Source organism: Vombatus ursinus, unplaced genomic scaffold, assembly GCF_900497805.2.
Source record: "Vombatus ursinus unplaced genomic scaffold, bare-nosed wombat genome assembly UNPS02014804.1, whole genome shotgun sequence".
In the NCBI taxonomy this organism is placed as follows: Eukaryota; Metazoa; Chordata; class Mammalia; order Diprotodontia; family Vombatidae; genus Vombatus; species Vombatus ursinus.
Genome location: NW_020954582.1, coordinates 10158021 through 10179814, shown reverse-complemented (window position 1 = coordinate 10179814; position 21794 = coordinate 10158021). Strand labels below are relative to the sequence as shown.

General features: G+C 40.8%; 1 protein-coding gene across 1 annotated transcript in view; it reads left to right on the top strand.

Moving 5' to 3' along the window:
- Positions 1-21794, top strand: part of LOC114051675 (methylcrotonoyl-CoA carboxylase beta chain, mitochondrial-like) — a 50308-nt gene that overhangs the window by 16477 nt on the left and 12037 nt on the right. The window contains exons 3-9 of the mRNA XM_027874093.1: positions 952-1148; positions 7572-7750; positions 10040-10120; positions 10573-10751; positions 11688-11880; positions 16094-16185; positions 21295-21451. Coding sequence (XP_027729894.1) covers positions 952-1148; positions 7572-7750; positions 10040-10120; positions 10573-10751; positions 11688-11880; positions 16094-16185; positions 21295-21451 — 1078 coding nt within the window. The remainder of the gene's footprint in view (positions 1-951; positions 1149-7571; positions 7751-10039; positions 10121-10572; positions 10752-11687; positions 11881-16093; positions 16186-21294; positions 21452-21794) is intronic.

Here is a 21794-nt window from a genome sequence, read left to right as displayed (position 1 = left end):
CTCTCTCTCTCTCTCTCTCTCTCTCTCTCTCTCTCTCTCTCTCCCTCTCTCTCTTTCTGTTTGTACATTCTATTCTCCTTTGACCAGCTTAGATAAAAGTGAATTAAAAGTGACACCTATTCTTCCCACTCCTTCTATGTTGGCATATAGTTCTACTTACACAGTCCAATTTTGTGTCTTAACAAGTTCCTCTCTCTCTTCTCCCATATTCTATTACTGTATCCTCTCCACTTACATTTTCATTTTTTTCTTACATCTTCAAAACATAACAAACTATGTATGTGTCTTCTATCTCAATTGAATACCTCTCTGACTCCTTGAGGTATCAGAATTTTTAAAGAATACCTTTTAGCATCCATGTTCTTTATTAGAAATTGTTTGTCCAGTCTCTACTCTCCAACTTGGTTCATTCTTTCACCCAACATACCCAAATGATGTCCTCTTTGTCCCCTATTTCACTGAAGCAGCCTCAGCTTTATGCAACACTATGGGGTAATAGAAAAGAAAAATGGATCTGGAGGCAAATTACCTGGATAAAAATCCAGCTTTTGATGCTTACTCCCTGTGTGACCCTGGTCAAGTCACTTAATCTTTCTGAGCCTCAATTTCCTCATGTGTAAAAAGAGGGGGTCAGACTAGATGTTTTCTAAGGTTCCTTCAAGCTCTAAATCTATGATTCTGTGATTCTATGATCCTTGACAACTTTAAAAATTATGGCCTGCTTTCTGGCCCAAGTCCTTCCTCATGGTGATAAAATCCACAATATGATGGATCATGGTGTTATTATAAAAATTAAGGGAGGATATGCAGATAAAATGCTTTGTAAACTTCAAAGCACCGTGTAAAGGTTTGTTGTAGTAGTGCTAGTAATAATAATAATAGTAGTAATAAACATACTAAAATTTTTAAAGCACATTGTCACAGGTCCTTTGTCATCTTTTGGACAAACAGATATTTAGAGTTGCTTGGAAAGGTCTACCAAAGAGAAGAAAGGGATATCCTAAGACATACCCAAGACAACCACAAGTTGCTGGTCCGTGACCGTCTCAGATTGGTTCTGGATAATGATGATGACTTCTTTGAGCTCTCCCCACTGGCTGGCTATGATTTACCCTATGGTACAATCTCAAATGCTGGCTGTCTCACTGGTGAGTTGAATAAGCTGACTCTCACTTGATTCTATTGGGAAATCTAAGCTTTTGTTTTGCCATCTTTCCTGAGCAGGGTTCAAATAGCAACACAATAGGTATTCCTTGCAACTCCAGGTTGAAAATAGGGAAGCTACTGTATATCTCTTCAATTTCCTTGGTGATACTCAGATCACTAGTTGAATACTTGCCTTCTTGGGAAGGATTTATTTTTTGTTTTTGTTTTTGTTTTTGTTTTTTTGGTTTTGTTTTTAGGCAAGTGAGGTTAAGTGACTTGCCCAGGGTCACACAGCTGTAAGTGTCAAGTGTTTGGTCTGAGGCCCAATTTGAACTCAGGTCCTCCTGACTTCAGGGCCAGTGCTCTATCCACTGCGCCACCTAGCTGCCCCAATTTTTTTTTTTTTGTTGACTAAATTATTTGAGACTTTGACCAGCAGTAGGGAATAGGCTAGGTTAGTCTCATCTAATGTATCCACTATAACTCAACCAATCCTCCTAGAAAAGCTACTCTGTTTCTCTCCATGGGCTCCCATGTAAGGCCAAACTTCTGTGTTCTCAATTGTCTTCTTATAGAGCAGTGGGAGAAGCTATTGATTCTCAGTCAAAAAAAGTCATCAGGAGGCAGTCAGTCCCAATCTCTGAAGCCCAATTAGTATAGCATCAGTAGATATGCTCACACGCCATGGGGATAGACCTTTAAGATTCTTCCAAACCAAAGTCCATACCCTATAACCTCATCCCATTGATTGGGAAACTCATCAGATTAATCCCTGGACTGTTGGCCCTGTGACAAGGTCTACTGCTAACCAACCTGGGAAGAGAAGAAGCTATAGAGGGAGTGAAGATGGAGGGCAGAGTTTTCTGGAACAGAAACACTTTTAAATATCTCTCTGGAAAGGGATGCAAGAAAAGAGGGTAGAGACAGAGTTGGAGAGAGAGCAAAATCTGCAGCAGGAGCAGTAACTATAGATGGAGCACTCTTCCAGGAGACAGACTCTAAGCCTTGTAGTAACTGGAGCCTTTGCCTTTCCCCAGTCCACTGCTTATTTTATTAAGAGAATCCATCACAGAGTGTCTGAATAAAGGCACCTTGGAGAAGCAGTCCGCTCTGATTCTCTTTCTATTTTACCGTTACACACAACTAATGGGATGATCCATTGCTAAGAGTTTCTCACCTACTTAAATGTTTATGTACTAGGTAATCTGCATTTTTGACAAAGACTTACTAGATAAAAAATAAGATAATTTTAATTGTGTCCTCAGTAGATGTTTTTTCTATAGAGAGTTTGGGGGGAGGGGAAAATGTGGATGATTTATCACACTAAATTCAAATGATGGAGACAATACCTTCCCAGTTTGTTCATCAGCAGATTTCCTGGGATCAGAGCTTTTTATGAATTTTGTTTATAATCTGTATTTTTAAGTTTTCTAGCTTTGTAGAGAAAAGAAATCATGTAGGATCAGGACCTTTGTCCTAGACCCAAATACTGATGAACCAATGTTATTATCTCTAAGCAGACAGATGACTTTTTACCAGAGTCCTTTGGGTTTTTCTTCATCTTCCAAGGTAAGAGAGGGCAAAGTAGAATAAGGCCTTAAGGAGAAGGTCACAACCTGAGCAGGTCCCTAGTGGGCAGAAATAGGCATTAACTTTCCTATCATCTCACCTCAAAGTAAGGGGTGGGGGGCAAAAGGTACTCTTTCTCCAAACTGCTCTCCACAGTGATGTCTGCTGGGCATTGTATATGTATAGTGCATATATGGGTATATGTGTCTATATGTCTATGCAGTGTATATGTAGCTATATAGATGTATATATTCACATGTTTATAAAATACATACATATACACACATACAAATACATGCACATGTATATGTGATGTCATGTAATATTTGAATTAAATGATATCATGACATATACATTGTGACATTATATATAATCATATTTTATAGGATACTGAAGGATCCTCAAGATGCAGCCATACACTTTTATTTTCAAAATCATCCAATATATTTATAACTTGAGGATAATAAAAGATTAATTTTCAGCATATCTAAAAGCTAGAGAGGTACTAAAGGCTTGGAAAAGATTATGGGTTTTACTACTACCCCCCCAAAAATTGAGAAAATATCAATAACTATAGACTCATAGACCCATGGGAAGGTGCCTACCTTCCCATGTCTATATTATAAAATCTTTAGAATAATCTATGTGTGTGCCCAGAATATCCCTGATGAAAATAAGAAAAGAGATTCCTGGCAATCCCCAAAGGTCTCCTACAGAAGACCTCTTCATTACAATTTCACAACTGCCTGGAAGAGGCTTCTCATTTGTTGACCATAAAAAAAGGCATTTGATCTGGTCAAGCAATATACTGCTTTGAAGGCTTTCCTCCAACCACGTGTCTTGCATGCATCTTAAAGGATTTCTGGAGAGATACAACCACAGAGAAAAATTGTTTCTCTAAATAGAAATATCAAGTGAAACATGAAACAGGAAGTCAGAAGGCATTTGCCAATGCTGTGGAAGAAGTCCAGCATGGGGTCCAAAAGGTAGAGGAATTCCCTAAAATGTATGGGGCGTATGGGGTATATGTGGTGCTCAGGAGGATTAGCATCTCTGGTGTGAGGGCTGCACTTTTGGCATCTGCCTGCCACCCAGCTCTCACCTGTGGCTCCAAGAAGCTGTGGCATGTGCAGTGGTCACCTCCTGATAAAATCATCTCAGCAGACAGGCTAAATCAGGTTGAAGGTAACTGAGGAGCCTCAAACTTATTGGTGAGTTGGGGGGGTGTCTACTCCAAACATGTGAAGACCTCCTCCAGTGGAATGGGTGGATGAGAAGAGTTTATTCCAGCGGCTATGAAGGCAGCTGGAGCAGGTGCTGTGGAGCACTTGGAGCTTGGTCAGACATTGAAAACACTAAGGTCACTCCTGCATGCTGAGCCATCACCTCTCATCCTGACTTTTATCTTACCACTGGACTTTGATGACTCAGGAAGAGAGAGTGAGGCTGATGATTTTGTGCAACTCTGCTTCATTTAAATCCAATTCATACACAAGTGAAGACATTCTGTGATGCCACTGGTCCTCTTCCAAAATGAAGGATGAGGGGGCAGCTAGGTGGAGCAGTGGATAGAGCACCAGCCCTGGATTCAGGAAGACCTAAGTTCAAATCCAGTCTCAGACACATAACACTTACTAGTCACACAGACCCTGGGGAAGTCACTTAACCTCATTGCCTAACCAAAAAAACAAAAAAAAAACAAAAACAAAAAACAAAAATGAAGGATGAACAACAATTATAGATAATGTATACACATATTTAGCTATATACATACATATATATGTATATATACATAAGAAGCTGAGGGATCAAGTTTCCAAATATCTGAAAGAGGGCAGAATATGTGTGTGTGTCTATGTGTATAGACACAGATATAGAAATTTAGCTATAGTGGTAGATCTTCTCTCCAGCACAAATTTCCTCTCTGTATACTTGGTCTAGTGCAGGTGGTCTTTCCATCTTTGTTTATTCTCTTACTTTTTGTACATCCCAGTGTTGTGTGCTATGATGGTAGAGGCAAATATGATGGCTTCATTTTCATTAATAGAGAGGATAATTTATTATAATAATATCGACAGACTCTTCTCATTTTTATAGTTTTCATTTTCCTCCTGGTTTCATATTTAAATACTCTAAGGATATTATTAATATGATCTTGTATGTTTGTAGTTTACCTGATGTTGAATTGCCCCTGTGATTATTGATATTGATACAATCAGGTCAGAATGTGCAATTAAAAATATTTTTATTACTGTCTTCTTTGCTAATTTTTTATTTTATTTTGCCAATATTTATTTTATTTAATATTTTGCTTCAACATCCTTTAGTCGTATTGGTCAACAGTCATCTTTCTCTGCTTTGTCTCACCATTTTGGTGAGTTTGAAATGATGTTTTCTTTGTCTATCATTTTTTGTAAGACTTTACAAATCAGTTTATATTTAAACTAGTATTGTCTTTTTGTTCTATGTGTCTCAGTTTGTCAAGGAGAGAAAGCGTTTGCTGGCTAGGGGACTCTCTAGGCTCTTTTGGCCTATTCCCTTTGTTTATTGTTTTAAACTGGAGAAACTTCCTTAGGAAATGGCGATAGTCCATGATCATGTCTGTCTTTTGACATCAGAAGCTTGTTTAAATAGTTGGAAGTTGTATGCCGCATCTTCTATTTGGCATCATTTCTTCTAATTTGGTATTGATTTTCATCTTTGCTTTAAGAAATAGTCTGATTATACACAGACAGATCATTTAGAAATGATTCCCACGTTGATAACCAGTCACAACCTGCTTATTAAGATGTAGTCAGTGCCTTTGTGTGAGGGTGATTCTGTTTTATGCTCACCACACCTAGTGCTGCTATCTCTTTTAGAAAGTACACTGCATTTTTGAGCAATTAGACTTTAAAAAAGTCTACAAATCTCTGATAGCCATGTTCTTAACACTAAAGTATATTTTCTAACATTTTTCATTGTCCTTGCCTATTCCTTCCTACCCTTTCTTTGAAACCATGAAGGATTTGAAGGAGGATCTTAATGAGGTCTAATAGAATTTCTCCACTTCTTCACCCTATACCACAGATATTGACAAATAAGCACATTTAAAGTGCTTTGCAAGCCTTGAAGTGCTATAGAAATCCTAGCTATTATTATTATCTTCGAAGTGGCCTTTTTACAACTTATCAAGAATGCTGCTATATAAGATAACCTAGACATTCTATGAATTTATGTTTCTTCTCATCTTTAGGAGAGGACCAAGGGTTATTTTGCATTTTTCTTTGTTTCATGGGTTCTCATGACTAAATAATCCATCAAGTGGCCAGACTACTGATGATGAGCTTCTCCACATTTTGTCAGTCAACAAGCATTTATTAAGCATCTCCTGTGGACTGGGTACTGTGCAAAGCAGTAGAGATTCAAAGAAAGGCAAAAACATACATGATCTCTGTCCTCAATGAACTCCCGGTCTAACGGCAGAGACAACATGCAAGCAACTATGTACAAACAAGATACAGACAGAAGAAATTGGCGATAGTCTCAGGGAGAAGTTACCAAGATTCTGAACGATTGGGAAAGGCTCCTGGCAGAAGGTGGGACTTTAGCAAAGATTGGAAGGAAGCCAGAAAGCAGAGATAAGGCTGGAAAAGGTTCAGGAATAGAGGACAACCAGGGAAATTTGCGGAATTGAAGTTGAGAGATGAAATAGGAACAGCAAGGAGGTCAATGTCACTGGCTTGCTGAGTCTGTGGAGGGGAGTAAGATGTAAGAAGACTGGAAATGCAGAAAGGGCCAGGTTATTTAAAGGCAGATGATTTTATATTTGTCCTTGGAGTTAGCAGGGAACCTCTGGAGTTTATGGAATGGAGGGGCACTGATAAGCTTTAGGAAGATCAATTTGGCAATTGAGTGGAAGGTAAATAGGAATGTGGAGAGACGAGGCAGGAGAGCCATCATCAGGGTGTTGCAATACTCCAAGAAGGAGGTGATGAGGGCCTGTACCAGCATGGTGGCAGTGTCAGAGGAGAGAAGGGGGGTGTGGATGAGAGATTTTACAAAGGCAGAAATGAGAGAGAAATTATGCAACTTGACAACTGACTAGATGGGTGGATGAGAGAGTGATGAGTTGAGGTCAACACCCAGGGATTGGGAGGATGGTGTTGTCTTCGACATAACAGAGAAATTGGAGTACAGGGTGTGGATTTGAAGGGAAACATGAGTTCAGTTTTGAATATGTTGAGATTAAGATGTCTACTAGGTAGCTAGAGATGCAAGACTGGAAGTCAGCAGAGAGGATAGGGTAGGATTAGTAAACATGAAAATTTTCAACACAGTCAATTAGCATTTATTAAGTGCCTATTGTATTCTAAGCACTATGTAGAGATGATGGGAATGCAGAGATGATGAATTCACAAGATCTGATGAGATTATTAAATGAAATAACATCTGGGAAGGAGATGAGGGCCCAGGAAAAGAGACTGGGAGGGATAGGACTAACCCGGATGAAGATACAGCCAAGGAGACTGAAGGGTGGTCTGCAGGACAAGGAGGAGGAGAATCAGGAGAAGGTGGGATTACTTAAAGCCTAGAGAGGAGAGAGTTTCAGGAAGAGGTTGAGTACCAGGGTCAAAGGCTGCAGAGAGGTCAAGAAGTACTTAGGAGAACAAACACAAATAGGAAACCTTTGCTACACTCAAGGTGTTTCCATTCTCTTGGAGGACCTTACACCAGAGTGTGGGAAATGACATTAACTACAATGAAATCATTAGACGATGGCACCTTTTAAATGGACCGATGTCTGGGTTTAGGCATTAATTTCTAAGTTAGAAGATTTTCCTTGTTTAAATAGCCAAATATACATTATCCCATAGGAATTGGGAAAATATGTGGAATGTGGTGCATGTTAATTGCCAATGATGCCACAGTGAAGGGAGGAACCTTCTACCCCATCACCGTGAAGAAACAACTCCGTGCTCAAAATATCGCAATTATGAACCGTTTGCCAACTGTGTATTTGGTGGATAGTGGAGGAGCATTTCTGCCCCTACAGGTACTGTTCAGAATGGTTTCCCAGAACATTAAATCAATGAGCACTTATGAAGCACCTATTATATGCCCCCTAAGTCCTGAGGAAACAATGACCAAAATGAAACAGCCTACATCTCCAAAGAGCATAGATTCCATTGGGAAAACAATATGTACATATGTAAGTATACACTACATAGATACAAAATAAATAGGAGGTAATGGGGAGAGAGGTGCAAGCAGGTGGGGCATCAGCAAAGGCATCATGGAGGATGTAGTGCTTCAGCTGGTCACTCAAGGGAGTAAGTAAGGGAGTCCATGAGGTAGACATGAGTGTGAGAGTGTTCCAAGAATAGGGTACATAGATCATTGGGTATAATTAGGTAAATGTCATAATCTTTATACTTTTCTTTCTTTCTACATGAGGTATCGAGGACATCAGTGGAGGGAAATTTCTGTTTGCATTAAAAATCCATCCAAAATTTAGTCATTAGGAATCAAAGGCTACAGAGCAAGCTGTCCTATGACCACAAAAAAAGAAAGGCTTAATATAAATAGAATCTCACTCAGGAGCCCCCAGTGACTGGGGAGAGATTGACCATTTGCAGCAATCTGTTTGCCATGGCAGTTTACTATAAGAGTTAACCAAGAAGAGTGAAAGAACACTGAGACCCACCATCATCAAGTAAAAATGGCCCAGTGAATTTTGCAGTGACGTGCAAAGAGCCTACTGTAGGCAAAGAGCCTACTGTATTTGTATTTCTGCTAGTGGCAAATAATAGCCATGTATGCACAAAGCTTGGGCTAGTCTCCCTTTTAGAGGAGAAGATGGCTTACGTAACACCTCACTATTCTCCAGCTTCTTGATGAAAATAAAGTATTTTCAGATAGAACGAAATAGGTGCTTCTAAGAGAACCAAGAAAAAGCTAGAAGAGGCAGAAATAGATAAGATAGATGAAAAGATGATAGATGAGAGACAAACAGATGAACGGACAGACAGATAAACAATAGATGACATAGATGAATTTTTAAAACAAACAGAAGTTTTGACCCATTAGTAGATACCTGCCACCTGAACCATAACTAGGGTGAGGTAAGCAGACCTTTTCCCAAAGTGCTGAAATATAAAGGATGCCAACAACTTTTGTACTTTTTCAGTAGCAAAGAAACCGCCAATCTTAGCACCATTTTAGCAAAAATAACTGACTGAAATAGGAACCAGCAGACAGATAGAATTACATAGTGGGTAATGGGCTGGCTGGTCTCAGTCAGGAAGACCTGCGTTCCTCACCTGTCTCTGACATAAACTAGCTGTGTGGTCACGGGCTGAAAAGTCGTTTAACCTCTCAGTATCCCCACTGTAACACATGGGTCACTAATCTGAATTGATGGAAGGAGTTTCTACACTGGAAATTCCCTGGAAGAAAAGTAACTAGATACTAACTTTCTTCCCCACTGGATCCCAGGGCAAGGCTTCTACCCCCAACTGTGGCATGTTCTTTCTTTGGGATCTCTGTTCCTTCCCCCCAACAAATTTGTATTTTAAAAGTAATTTAAGTTTCCTTTCATGTTGCTGGCTACAATTGTACTTTGTGAAGCTTGCACAGGGTACAAAACATTCTGGTTACAGCTCAGCCTACTCATTCTCAAATGCATACAGAAGCAACTTTCATCTTCGATACTAGAGAATGATCAAATTATTTAGCTAGAATGTCTTTAATTCATTTAACCAGACTTTTTTGGAGGACTGTTCATTAAAATAGCTCCCATTTTTAAAAGCTTTTTGTTTTAAAGGAAATCCAATCCAAAATTTAAGCATCTACTCTGTTCTAAAGTGAGTTAGGAATTGGATTTGTAATTAATTGGTATTGAGGACTCCCAAATGTGGAAACTTCCTGTACCGATTCTGCAATTCATTATCTCAGAAAATAGCCTGGGGCACAGAGAGGTTAAGTGATTTGACCAGCCATAGAGCCAGTGTATTTTAGAGACTGGACAGCAACTCAACCTTCCTGGTCCAAGGCCAGTCCACTATCTACTTTGCTATGCTGCCTCTCATACTTAAAACTGAACCAGACTCTGCTCTCTAAGCTCCTATATTCAGATTTAGGAACAACATCTCTACTGTCCATATGGCTGTCCCCTTATTATATAGGCGATCACAAAGATTTACCAGATTCTGTTTTAATAGAATGGTAATTTATTTTAATTCACTGGTAATTCATTGATCTCTAGAAGGGGCCATATCTGAAAATTTATCATGTCTCCCTCTAATGAAGATCTTTCTTTATATCAGTATTTTTGTTTTTCTAGGCAGAGATTTTCCCAGATCAGTACCATGGTGGAAGGGTTTTCTACAATATAGCCCTCATGTCCTCTATGAAGATTCCTCAGGTAACTCGCCAGTGCAGCGAAGAAGTAGCAGGTCTCCTCCCTTCCCACACCTCGCTGTTTCCTAGCTCTCTTTTAGGTATTGTCTTCTGTCTTAGAATGCAAGCTCCTTGTGAGCAGGCACTGTCTTGTTTGTAGAGTGCTTGGAACATAGTAGGCATTTAATAAATGCTTTGTCTATCTGTCTATCTGAAAAATGTTTCAGACTTTTATATGTTGCGATATATGCATTTTAAAGATGGCTCTTCAAAAGTACCAGCAAACTGTTGATATCTTTTAGGTTTTATAAAGACTTCCTTTGTAACACCTTAGAATCCAATGATATCTCTAACTTGGTTATTGGATCAGAAAACTGTATATGAAAGGCTGTTAAGATGGCTCCTTGGGAGAGGGGTTAATAGCGGTCTTAACAGTTGAAGATTCATGTTCCTATGTGAGTCTCCTATTCTCCCTAGGTGGCAGTGGTGTGTGGTTCTTGCGTTGCAGGGGCTGCCTATTGTCCTAGTATGGTCGATGAATCTATAATCATAGACAACATTGGCTCCATGTTTCTTGCTGGACCTCCTCTGGTAAAAGCTGCTACAGGAGAAGACATTTCTGTTGAAGAACTAGGAGGAGCCATTGTGCATTCTCGGTAGGGACAAAAGATTGTTCTCTCAGCCTGATGTTTAAAGCCCTCCACAGATAATGGCTCCCACCTGATTTTCCCAGTCTTATTTGATAATACTTCCCTTTCTTCCCTTCATATACCTAAGTGGCATAGTGGATAGAGTGTTGGATTTGGAGTCACAAAGACCCAAATCCAAATCCTGCCTCAGACATTTACCACCTATTTGACCTCAGACAAATCATCTCACCTGCCTGGGCCTCAGTTTCCTCATCTGCAGAAAGAGGAGATTGAAGATGGCATCTGAGGTCACTTTTAGCTCTGAAGCTCTGAAGCTCTGATCTTATGGTCTTCCACAAAGTCTTTCCTGACCCTTTTGGCTGTAAATAAGCACTGACTCTTAATACCACTTTCTGCATACTTGGTATCTTCTGATCCATTTACATGCTTCATTCTCCCAGAAGAATGTAAACTCCTTGAGGGCAGGGAGCATTTCATCATTTTGTTTGTTCCCCCAAGCACCTAGTAAAGTAGCTTGTATATAGTAGGCATGCCAAACGGCTGGATGGATAAGTACGTGATATTAATATTTAGAATAAAGGTCCTGGAGTGGAAAGGTCCATTGAGTAGAAAGCCTCTCATGGATAATTCATGGGAGGTCATGTCCTGCTATCTGTATGTCCTTGGGCAAGTCATTTCACATTCTTAGGCCTCAATTTTTTCATATGAAAAATGAGAGGGCTAGAGGGCCCTGGAGGTCCCTTCCAGCTATAAATCAAGGCCCCTGGATACCACAGATGAGTTGTAGCCTGAGATATTTGAATGAGACCTTACAGGGTTGAGATCACAGAGCCATGAAAATACTGAAGTATGATTTATGGCTTGGATTTTGCGAATTACTTTTTTTGGTGTGTTGAAATGTGATTTTTTTTTTTATCATTCCCTAACCTCTTTTCCTCTTAGAGTCAGTGGCGGTGTTGATTATATTACATCTACAGAGGAAGAAGCCTATGAACGGGTTCGGAATGTTGCGATGACCTTCAACTGTGGGCAGTGCCCTGGAGAGTCTGTGAAGTACGATGAGCCCTTATACAGCCCAGAAGAGCTGAAAAACCTGGCCCCACAGAATTACGAATGTAGTCTAGATGTGAAACTGGTAAGCCAAGGAAGGGTTCTGTGATTGGGATCAATCCCTTTAATAAGGAGTGGTTCCATTTTAAAAGGACAAGTATCTTGTGGATCTAATGAGAAAATATGTCATGCATGTGCCAAATGTTTAGGTTAATGATAATGAAAAAGACAGTGGAAAGAATACTGACCCTATGTCAGAATCCCATCTTTCCTTCTTATTACCTCTGTGGCAGCTTGGGGGTTGCAACCTGACTCACGCAGGGATTTCTCAGAATAATGAGATCTCAGATCTTTTTGAATATTCTACGTATTAAAACATCATGGGATGCAGTGTGTATCAGCAGAGCACATTCCCACATCTGTGAGATCACCGAATCCAAAAATGTGAAAATGTCAAGAAGCTTCTTACTTCAAATGCCAAATTCACTTGTACCAAAAGACCGCTCTCTGCTGTCTAAGGCTGCAAGATAGTGCCTCTCACTCGGTGGATTTTAACGAATGCTAGTTGACTGGCCAGTTGATTGTTATTCCAAAGTTTTGTTTTATTTTCCATGTTTCATAGGTTTAGAGCTGGGAGGGAATTTCACAAGTGAAGAAATTGAGGAGAACTAATATTTTCAAAAAGGGAAAGAAAAATATTTATTAAATGCCTAACATACACCAGGCACTGTGCTTTACAAATGTTTTCTTGTCTGATCTTCACAACCATACCGAGAGGTAGGTGCTATTATTTTCCCCATTTTACAATTAAGGAAACTAGGGTAAAGTTTTTTTAAGTGATTTGCCCAGGGTCACATAATAAAAATTTGATGGCAGATTTGAACTCAGGTGTTCCTGACTTCAAGCCTGACACTATATCCATTGTACCACCAGTTTGCAGCATTTTTTAAAACTTCTTTTTAAAAACTGCCTATTCATATCCTTAGGCCATTTATCAATTGTGTATTTGCAAAATCAAATCAGTTCTTTATATGTTACGGGAATGAGACCCTTATTAGAGAAACTTGCTACAAAGAGGGTTCCCCTCCCAGTTAACTTCCAATGAAATGATGTTTGTACAACAGACTGCACATTTTAAAGTGCTCCATGACTGCTATTGTTATTATTGAAATCAAAAGTGAAAGTTAACTGGGATAGCACTTCCGGTGTGAAGTCTTGCAGCGCCCTTTTCAGGGCTACTCATCCACCTTTGATGTCCACCTGATGCACTGAACTGTCCCTGTGGCATGCACAGTGGCCACACCCTGCTAAACCCTCTCAGCAGATGAACTAAATAAACCAGGTTGAGGGCAATCCAAGGGCCTCAAACCTGTTGGTGAGTTAAGGGGATATCTATCCCAAGTATTTGAACACTTCCCCCAGTGGAATAAGTGGGTGGGAAGAATTTGTTTCAATGGTCACAAAGGCAGCTGAAGCTCCGTGGAGCACTTAGAGCTTGGTCAGATAGAGAAGACACTAATGCCATCCACTGCATCCCGGGCCAACACCAGTGATCCTGACTGTGATCTTGCCACTAGACTTTGATGACTTTGCAAGAGAGAGTGAAGCTGATGACTTCGTGCAGCTCTGCCTCGCTTAAATTCAATTCATACACAAGTCAAGACATCGCCCTGTGATGTCACTAGTCACTAGAAAATGAAGGACAAACAACATCTTGCTATGTTGTGTGAAATTTTGTCCATACCTAATTTCTGCCAGTCCCTACCTCCACCCTTCCATTTCCCAGTTCTCCTAGCACTTTTGTGCAATAGGAAGTGAGCCCTTCCTTGTTTCACTAGGAAATGTTTGGGTTTTTGAACATTGGGCCACTAGATTCATTTGCTCACACACCTCATCTGTTCCACTAATAGATACGTCTATTTTTTTTAATCAAAAATCATTTTGATGATTACTGATTTGTAGTCTAGTTTGAGATCAGGATACTGCTAGGCTCCCTTCCTTCCCATTTTTTTCATTATTTCTCTTTGTGTGTTGTTTTTCCCCATTAGAATATAAGCACTTTGAGGGCAAAAACTATTTTGTTTTATTACTTTTCTATTAGCAAGGCTTAGAGCAGTGCCTGGCACATTTTCACTCATTCATTTATTCCTACAAATTCTTAAAGTAGGCATTCATGATATAGAGCAATGAATCTTCTTTGTAATCTATAAGTCATTCACCCCTTTTATTCCTTCTTCTTGAAGCATGCCTTCCCATGTATTTCCCCCCCTTCTCCCCCCTCCTCACCTTTTCCCACCTTTGTTTTGAAATCACAGAGTATCAGAGGGTATGTTAATTTCATTTGGAGGGTCTTATCAAGTTCTTCATGGATTTTCACTACTGCTCCATCCTTAGCAACCAATGGTAATGCACAAATTGCAGTTATTTTCAAGGTGGTCTTCTTGTAAGTACTCATCTTGATTACTGAATGACGACTAAATTGTCCATGAAATAATGTTTTTTGTCGCCTTTGGGTATATGATAAAACCCACTCTGACAACTCCTTTCTTTGCCCCTCCAAGGAATACCAGTGATCCATCTTTCCATTTACTAGTGGCTTTCTTTTTTCTTCTGGTTTTGTTTGTAGCTACAAAGTCAAAATTGATACGACTCATCTTTTCCAGTTATGTGTCCACTCATTAGTTGTTGGACATGGATTTCACTTTCAGAGTACCAAGATTTATTTTGAGGTCCTTTGTGATTTTTTGGATGACATAGCTCCAAATTGCTTTCCAGAATGTCTGGACCAATTCATGGCTCCACTATTTAGTATCTTTTGCCTCCATTTCCCATCCCTCTGCCACCGTCACTGCAGGAGCAGAAAGTAGCTAGATGCAGGATTGAGTGACATTTTTTATTTCTCTGTTTCATGGGTTTCTACAATATTTTAATAGGAATTTTAAATTTACAGAATTGACAAAATGGCTCTCTCTATATATGTGTATATATACACACACATATATGTGTACACATATAGATAGATATAGATATAGATATAGTGAAAGATTTTTTTAGGTCCTTGTCGGTCTTGTGGTAGATGGCGACACCCACTGGCAAAGAGTGGTGTAGCACCCCAGTCCTTTGAGCCCATTTTAAACACTACTTTGAAGTGAAATGAATACCTACCTCCTTCCTGACAACAACATGCTGGCAATGCTGTTTGGTTGAGAGTTATGGAACTCCAAAGTCCCTGAAGAATTGAAGTTGACCTTCACCCAAAGAGCAGTAGGGAAGCACATGGCAGGTGTAAGCCTGTCAAGGACCATTACATCCAAGGAATTATACTGGAGAAACATAAAAGCATGCTGTCAAAAAAAAAAAAAATCCATGACCAGAATAAAGAATGGGCTAGAGCTCCAGACCTAGAGTCACGATGACCTGAGTTCAAGTCTAGCCTTGATACTGGGCAATTCATTTAACCTCTGTCTGCTTTTATTTCCTCATCTATAAAATGGGGTTAATAATACCACTTCCCTCCCAAGGTTTTTGTGAGGATAAAATAAAATATTTGTAAAGCACTTCACAAATCTTAAAGCTTGAGGTGAATGCTAGGGATGATGATGATGATGATGATGATGATGTAAGAATAGAAAATAACTGGTGTATACTGGAAAGATCTCAGACTCTGGCAGAAGACCTGGGTTCAAATCCCACTCCTGATGACTATTTGTGTGAACTTTGGTAAGTCACAACCTTTATGGGGCCTCAGTTTCCTCATGGGTAAAATGAGAGAGTCAGACAAAATAACCTTCAAAGTCCTTCCAAGTTCTAAGTCTAAGGTCCCATCCTTAGATAAGATATATTCAATTGTTATCTAACCATTATCAGGAAATGTAGAGGAAGGTCCTCAAAACGTTTGATGCTACTGGCTTAGAAAACTGACAGATTCAGTCACGTGCCCAGGCACACGCATTAAGGACAGGACAGACACAAGACTTCCACCCAGTTCCTGACTCCAAGTCTCCATTTACTACATGTCTCTGCCTCAATCTAGGATCTTTTGAAAATAAACTACCTAGTCACAGATAAGTGGTAATTTTGGTAGAGGGAATTCTTCACACCCAGAGTCTCTAGTGCTGCCAAAATTGCATGTCTTTTTAAAAGACATATTTGTATATGATTTTATAATGGAAGTTATTGAAAAAACACACTTTGCTTCTAGTTGGCTTAGCTTAAATTTGCTGTTTTGCAAATCAAGGGATACTGACTGGTTGTGCTAGCAATCATTTATAGACTGTTCATATTCATGCCTTTTGCAGATTCTGAGTCGTTTGTTTGATGGGAGTCGATTCCAGGAATTTAAAGCTGAATATGGAACAACTTTGGTAACAGGATTTGCTCATGTGAAAGGGTAAGCCTTTCAATGCTTCACCCTAGGGCCCTCTGAGGGCTTTTAGAGAGGTTAAGTCACATTCCCATTGTCACAAAGCTAGTAAGTGTAACTGGCCAGATTTGAACACAGCTCTTCCTGGCTTCAAGTCCTGTCATCTCTGAAGGGGTTGTACTAGGTGACCTGTAAGCTCCCTTTTGGCTATAAACCTGTGAGTCCATGATGCTGTGTTGACTACGCCATGGTGCATCTCATCATAAGGGTATATCCAGGATTTGGATGAGGGAAGGGTGTGAAGAGAAGACAGTCCAGCTTCCAAAAGAAGAAAGTCAACTTGTTACAGGATAACAGGGTTGGAAGTGACCATCTAGTCCAAACTATACTTGATAAAAAGAAATTTCCATCATATAAGAAGACAGGTGGTCACTTGTTCTTTATTTGAAGACTTCTAAGAAGGGACGCACTCTGGAGACAGCCCATTCCACTTAGGGACAGCTTTAATTGTTGACCTTGTCTCAATGTGCCACTTTGCTACTTAAACCCATGTCCCTGCTTCTTACCACTGGGTCCAACCAGAGTAACCCAAATCCCTCTTCAAGTACTTACATGCAGATTTTGTGCTATGATCTCCTTCCCTGAACCTTTTTCATCCCTAGTTTCTTCAACTAATCTCCCTGCAACATGGACTAAATGTCCTTTACCATCCCGGATGCCCTCCTCCAGACACTCTCTCGTTGGTGCCCAGAAAAGCACACAATATTCCAATTTTGGTCTGATCAGGACAGAGTACTCAGGATATTTCACCTCCTCATTCCTGGAAGCTCTTGGTTTTATAGCAGCTCTCCCTCTCCCTAGAATGTGACCAAGTTCCTCATTCAACCACAAAAGACTTCTGGCCAGTTCACTTCAGTTCATCCAATGACTTCCAAGGGTTTTTTGTACTTGGTCTGACTAAGCCTTTGATTGATAGATAATGTGCTCTTACCTAGCTAAGGTAACAAGGTATAACATCTTATCTTTAGGTGAGGTGGGAGGTGATTTGATTTTAACAATAACAACAATAATATATGGTGCTTATTGTGTTCTGTGCTAAAGTGCTTTAAAATTATCTCATTTGATGCTAATGACAACTCTCTGAGGTGTTGTTCAATCATTTTTCAGTCATATCTGACATTTTGTGACTCCGTTTGGGATTTTTAGTTGTATTTAACTCTTGATGAACCCATTTGGGGTTTTCTTGGCAAGATACTAGAGTGATTTGACATTTCCTTCTCCAGCTCATTTTACAGATGAGGAAACTGAGGCAAACAGGATTAAGTGACTTACCCTGGGTTACATAGCTAGTGAGGCTGGGTTTAAACTCAGGTATTCCTGACTCCTGGCCCGGAGTTCTATCCATTGTACCACCTATCTCAGGCAGTTCTAGAAGACTGTAAGCTGCAGAACAAATGGATATCTGCATTGGTAGAAGGATTTTTCTCATGTGGTATGGGAGAAAGAATACCAGCTCTGCAGTTGGAGAACATGGGTTCAAACCTTGCTTCTGATGTTTATGACTTGTGGGATTTTAAGAGTTACCAAAACCCCTGTGCCTCATTTTCTTCATCTGTAAAACAAAGGGGTTGGATGAGATGACCTCTGAGTCCCTATAGCCTACACTAATGAAATCACAGGTCTGATCCAAAAAAATCCCCACACCACATGCAAACTCATAAAAGCTTATTACTAGCAAATCAGTCCAAAGTTGTAGGTCTTTTAGTTCATTGAATGTTTTGATCTTGAAAGGAGAATTAAGTGTGAACAAAGGAGGAACCTATCTCTCTCCAGGTTCAGACTTCCGTTCTTCTTCCCTTGACCTTGTTATACAATGTCTCTCTTGTATCTGTTCTCTCTCCTACCCCAGCTCCCTTTAGTAATAAAAAGGTATAAATCTGTAGTCAGTTTGATTCTAGTGACATCTCAGTGAGTTGTATATGTTATGTTTGAATTTTATTCAGTTGTATATTTTACTCTTAGCATTCAAAAGCTGAAAAATAACATGCTTTCCCCAAAGTAATTTAAAACAAATTATTTTTGGAGCTCTCAAAACGGTCCTTTCCCCTCATTTTAGTTTTTTTTCTCATTAGAGTACCAGGAAAGATGTTTTTAGAAAACAGGCACTGGGGATCAGCCTGGTGCTTTCTTGTTTTCAGTTGGGGCAGCTGTCTAACAACAAACCTCCCTGTGATGCAGGGGAATGGAAACAGGGGGAGGTTGGGGGGAGGGGTGGCATTGACAGTTCCTATAAAGCCTTCCTGTTGGCTGCCCCCTCGCCATCCTGGGAGCCCTGGGGATCCTTTCCAGGCTCCAGCTGGGAACAGTCTATGAAGCAGGTCTGTGGCAGGGACACAATGTGAGTTGAGCGTGTGGGAGAAGCAAAGTTGGCAGCAAAGGGATTTTTCATCCACCAGCAACGGTTTCCAAAGCAACCAGCTCATTTCAGGGACAGAGATGACTGTGGCTCTGCTTTGGCAAGGGTGTCTCTGCCTTCCTGCTTCTCACTCCTTTTTTTCAGTTCATTTGAAGACAGAGGAAAGGAAACAGGGGCATTCTGAGTGTAGGCATGGTCAATGAGGAGATGCGAGTCTGTGAGCCCCTCAAACCAACCTGCGAATCCAGTTACTGATTCTCTTGTCCTTTTCGGCCTCGACTTCCTGCTCCCCCTTAACGAAAAAGTAAACAAAAAGCTTAGAGATGAAAGGGGATGGTGGGCAGATATCGAGCTCCTTGAGGGGAGACACAGCCTTTATTTTTGCTCATATTTGTAACCCCAGTGCTAAGCAAAGTGCCTGGTACATGGTAAGACCTTCACAGTTACTTCCTCCCTCCCTCTCTCTCTTCCTTCCTCCTTCCCTCTTTTTCTCCTTCCTTCTTTCCTTCCTTCCTTCTTTCCTCCCTCCCTCCCTCCCTTCCTTCCTTCCTTCCTTCCTTCCCTCCTTCCTTCCTTCCTTCCTTCCGTCCTTCCTTCCCTCCTTCCTTCCTTCCTTCCTTCCGTCCTTCCTTCCCTCCTTCCTTCCTTCCTTCCTTCCTTCCTAGTAATAAACACTTAATAAATGCTTATTGACTACCTGAATGATTACTTAGCTGAGGACAGAATGCCTGTCCCTGATAGGAAGGACTGTTTCATTTTTTGTCATTGTATTCCCAGTGAAATAGCACATAGTGGGCACTGAATAAATGCTTGTGCCTGTTTGGCGATGAATCTTGTGCTGCAGGCTGGTGCTCATGTAATAGCTCACAGGCAGCTATTGTAATAATGTGGTAAAAGTATAACAGCTCACATTTATATGGTGTTTTACCTGAAGCTCAGTGAAATTATGCGAATGGCTTAGGTAAATGTGAGAGTTGGGATTTGAACTCAGATTTTCTACTCCAAGAGCAATGCCCCATGATACCATGCTGCACCCCAGATAGGGTGACTGTGCTACCGACAGGAGAAGGGAAGACTTGGAAAGGATAAGAGAGCTGCCTTCAAGTGTCCAGGACTGGGAAGGGGATGGAGTTCCTCATTGTCTCCCCTGGTCAGACCACATCTGGAGGGAGATCTTTGGCTTTAGGAGCCACATTTTAGGTAGTCCAGTCAATTAAATAAGCATTTTTTAAAACACCTATTATGTGCTAGGTGCCGTGCTAAGTGCTGTGAAAACCAAGGAAGGTAAAAGATGCCCTTACTCTCAAAGAACTCGGTCAAATGGAAGAGAGAATATTCAAGGGGCTTTGTACAAACAAGATCCACACTGCATTAGTTGAAGATAATCCACTGGGGGACAGAGGGCTGGGCAGGGCTTCCTGTAGAAGGGGGGATATTTAGCACGGACCTGAAGAATGCCAAAGAAGCCATTGATAAGATGGGGCTTCGATAAGCTAGGTTTTGTCCAGGGGAGAATGACCAGGGTAGTGGAAAGCCCTGAGTTCATGTTACATGAGGGCCAGCTAAAGGTCCTAGTAAGGCATGGGTAGCCTGGAGAAGAGGAAATTTGAGGGGCGGGCTTGATCTCTGACTTCAGATATTTGAGGGATTGTCCTATAACAGTTATTCCTCTTGATTTGGCTTGGCCCCAGAAGGCAGATCCGGGTGTAATGGACCTTACGAGGAGTCGAAGCTAGTTAGCTTGATTTAAGGTGGAACTTCCTACCTGTGAAAATTGTCAAAAAGGATAACAGACTGTGTCAGGAGTTAGAGGATTCTCCAGTGTGGGCGCAGACAACACATGGAGACAGCCAGTCATAGTGACTTAGGCTTTGTCTACCCACAATATTCCTCTACCTTTGACTTGTAGAAGAAGCAGTGACAGCCACCGTCCCGGGGGTGCAGTGACTGACAGGGACCCAGAAATGTCAGTCATTCAGACTGACAGTTTGCCAAGACTAGGATTGATTGGCTCAGATTAAATGTATTTCAGGCCAGTGTTAGGTGGTGCTGAACCTGAGCCCCCTCTGACTTGGCTGGGGACATGTCAGCCTCCTCGTGGCTATTTCCTCTACACAAAATGAGGAGGGTGAGTTTGGCTTCCTGTGAGGTGCCTCCAACTCTAGAACCTTGTTCAGACACTCTTGTAGCGTGATGCACCTTTGGGACCTCAGTAGAGTGTAAGCTTCCTGACAGCAAAGATGGCCTCACCCCATGCCTGGCGTAATAGTAGTTGTTTCATAAATGTTTGCTGGTTGGTTGATCATAAAAATAGTTCACTTTTTTTTTTTTTTTTAGCAATTAACAGTTTGCAAAGCACTTTACAAATATTATTGCCTGTGATTGTCACAGCAACCCTGGGAGGTAGGTGCTATATTTTCCTCATTGTACAGATGAGGAAACTGGGGCTGAAAAGCTTAAATGACCAGGCTCACACAGCTACCAAGTGCCTGAGGCTGGATTTGAATTCAGGTCTTCCTTATTGCAGAGCCAGAGTGTTACACCAATACTCTATCTGATATAGCACACATAAGGGCAGAGCCTTGACATCAAAGTGACTTTATCCCACCTGCCACAGCTGCAAATGGCAATACGTCTATGGCATTTTCCTCTCACATGTCAGTGGCCTACACAGAAAGCACAAAAAATGGAGTCTTGCTTTTTTGTCTTTGTTTTACCAGGCATCTAATTGGCCTGGTGGCGAGCAATGGGGAGCTAACCCACCAGGCCTCCCTCAAAGGCAGTAACTTTGTGAATCTGTGCAGTCACCGGAACATCCCCATCCTGTTTCTCCTGAACACTGTTCCAAAAGCGTCTCAGTGCACAAGTCTTGCACAGGTACAAGATCTTCCTACAGCTAATTTTTGTCCTTCCTTTTCTAAGCTATTGACTCTCTCTTGCATACTTCTCATTTCTTTTCCCATTCTTTCTCCTACTTCTCTCATTTGACTTTTTAAAATCCTTCTTGAGCTCTTCTAAGAAGGTTTTTTGGGCTTCAGACCAGTTTATATTCCCTTTTGAGGTTCCAGATGTGAGTTTGTTAACAATGTTGTCCTCTTCAGAATTTCTGCCTTGATCTTCACTCTTCCCATAATAAGAATCTGTCATACATTTCTTTTTACTCATGGTGTTTGCTTATTTCCTGGCCTTTACAGTGATTGAGCTCTCCTGTTGGGGAGCC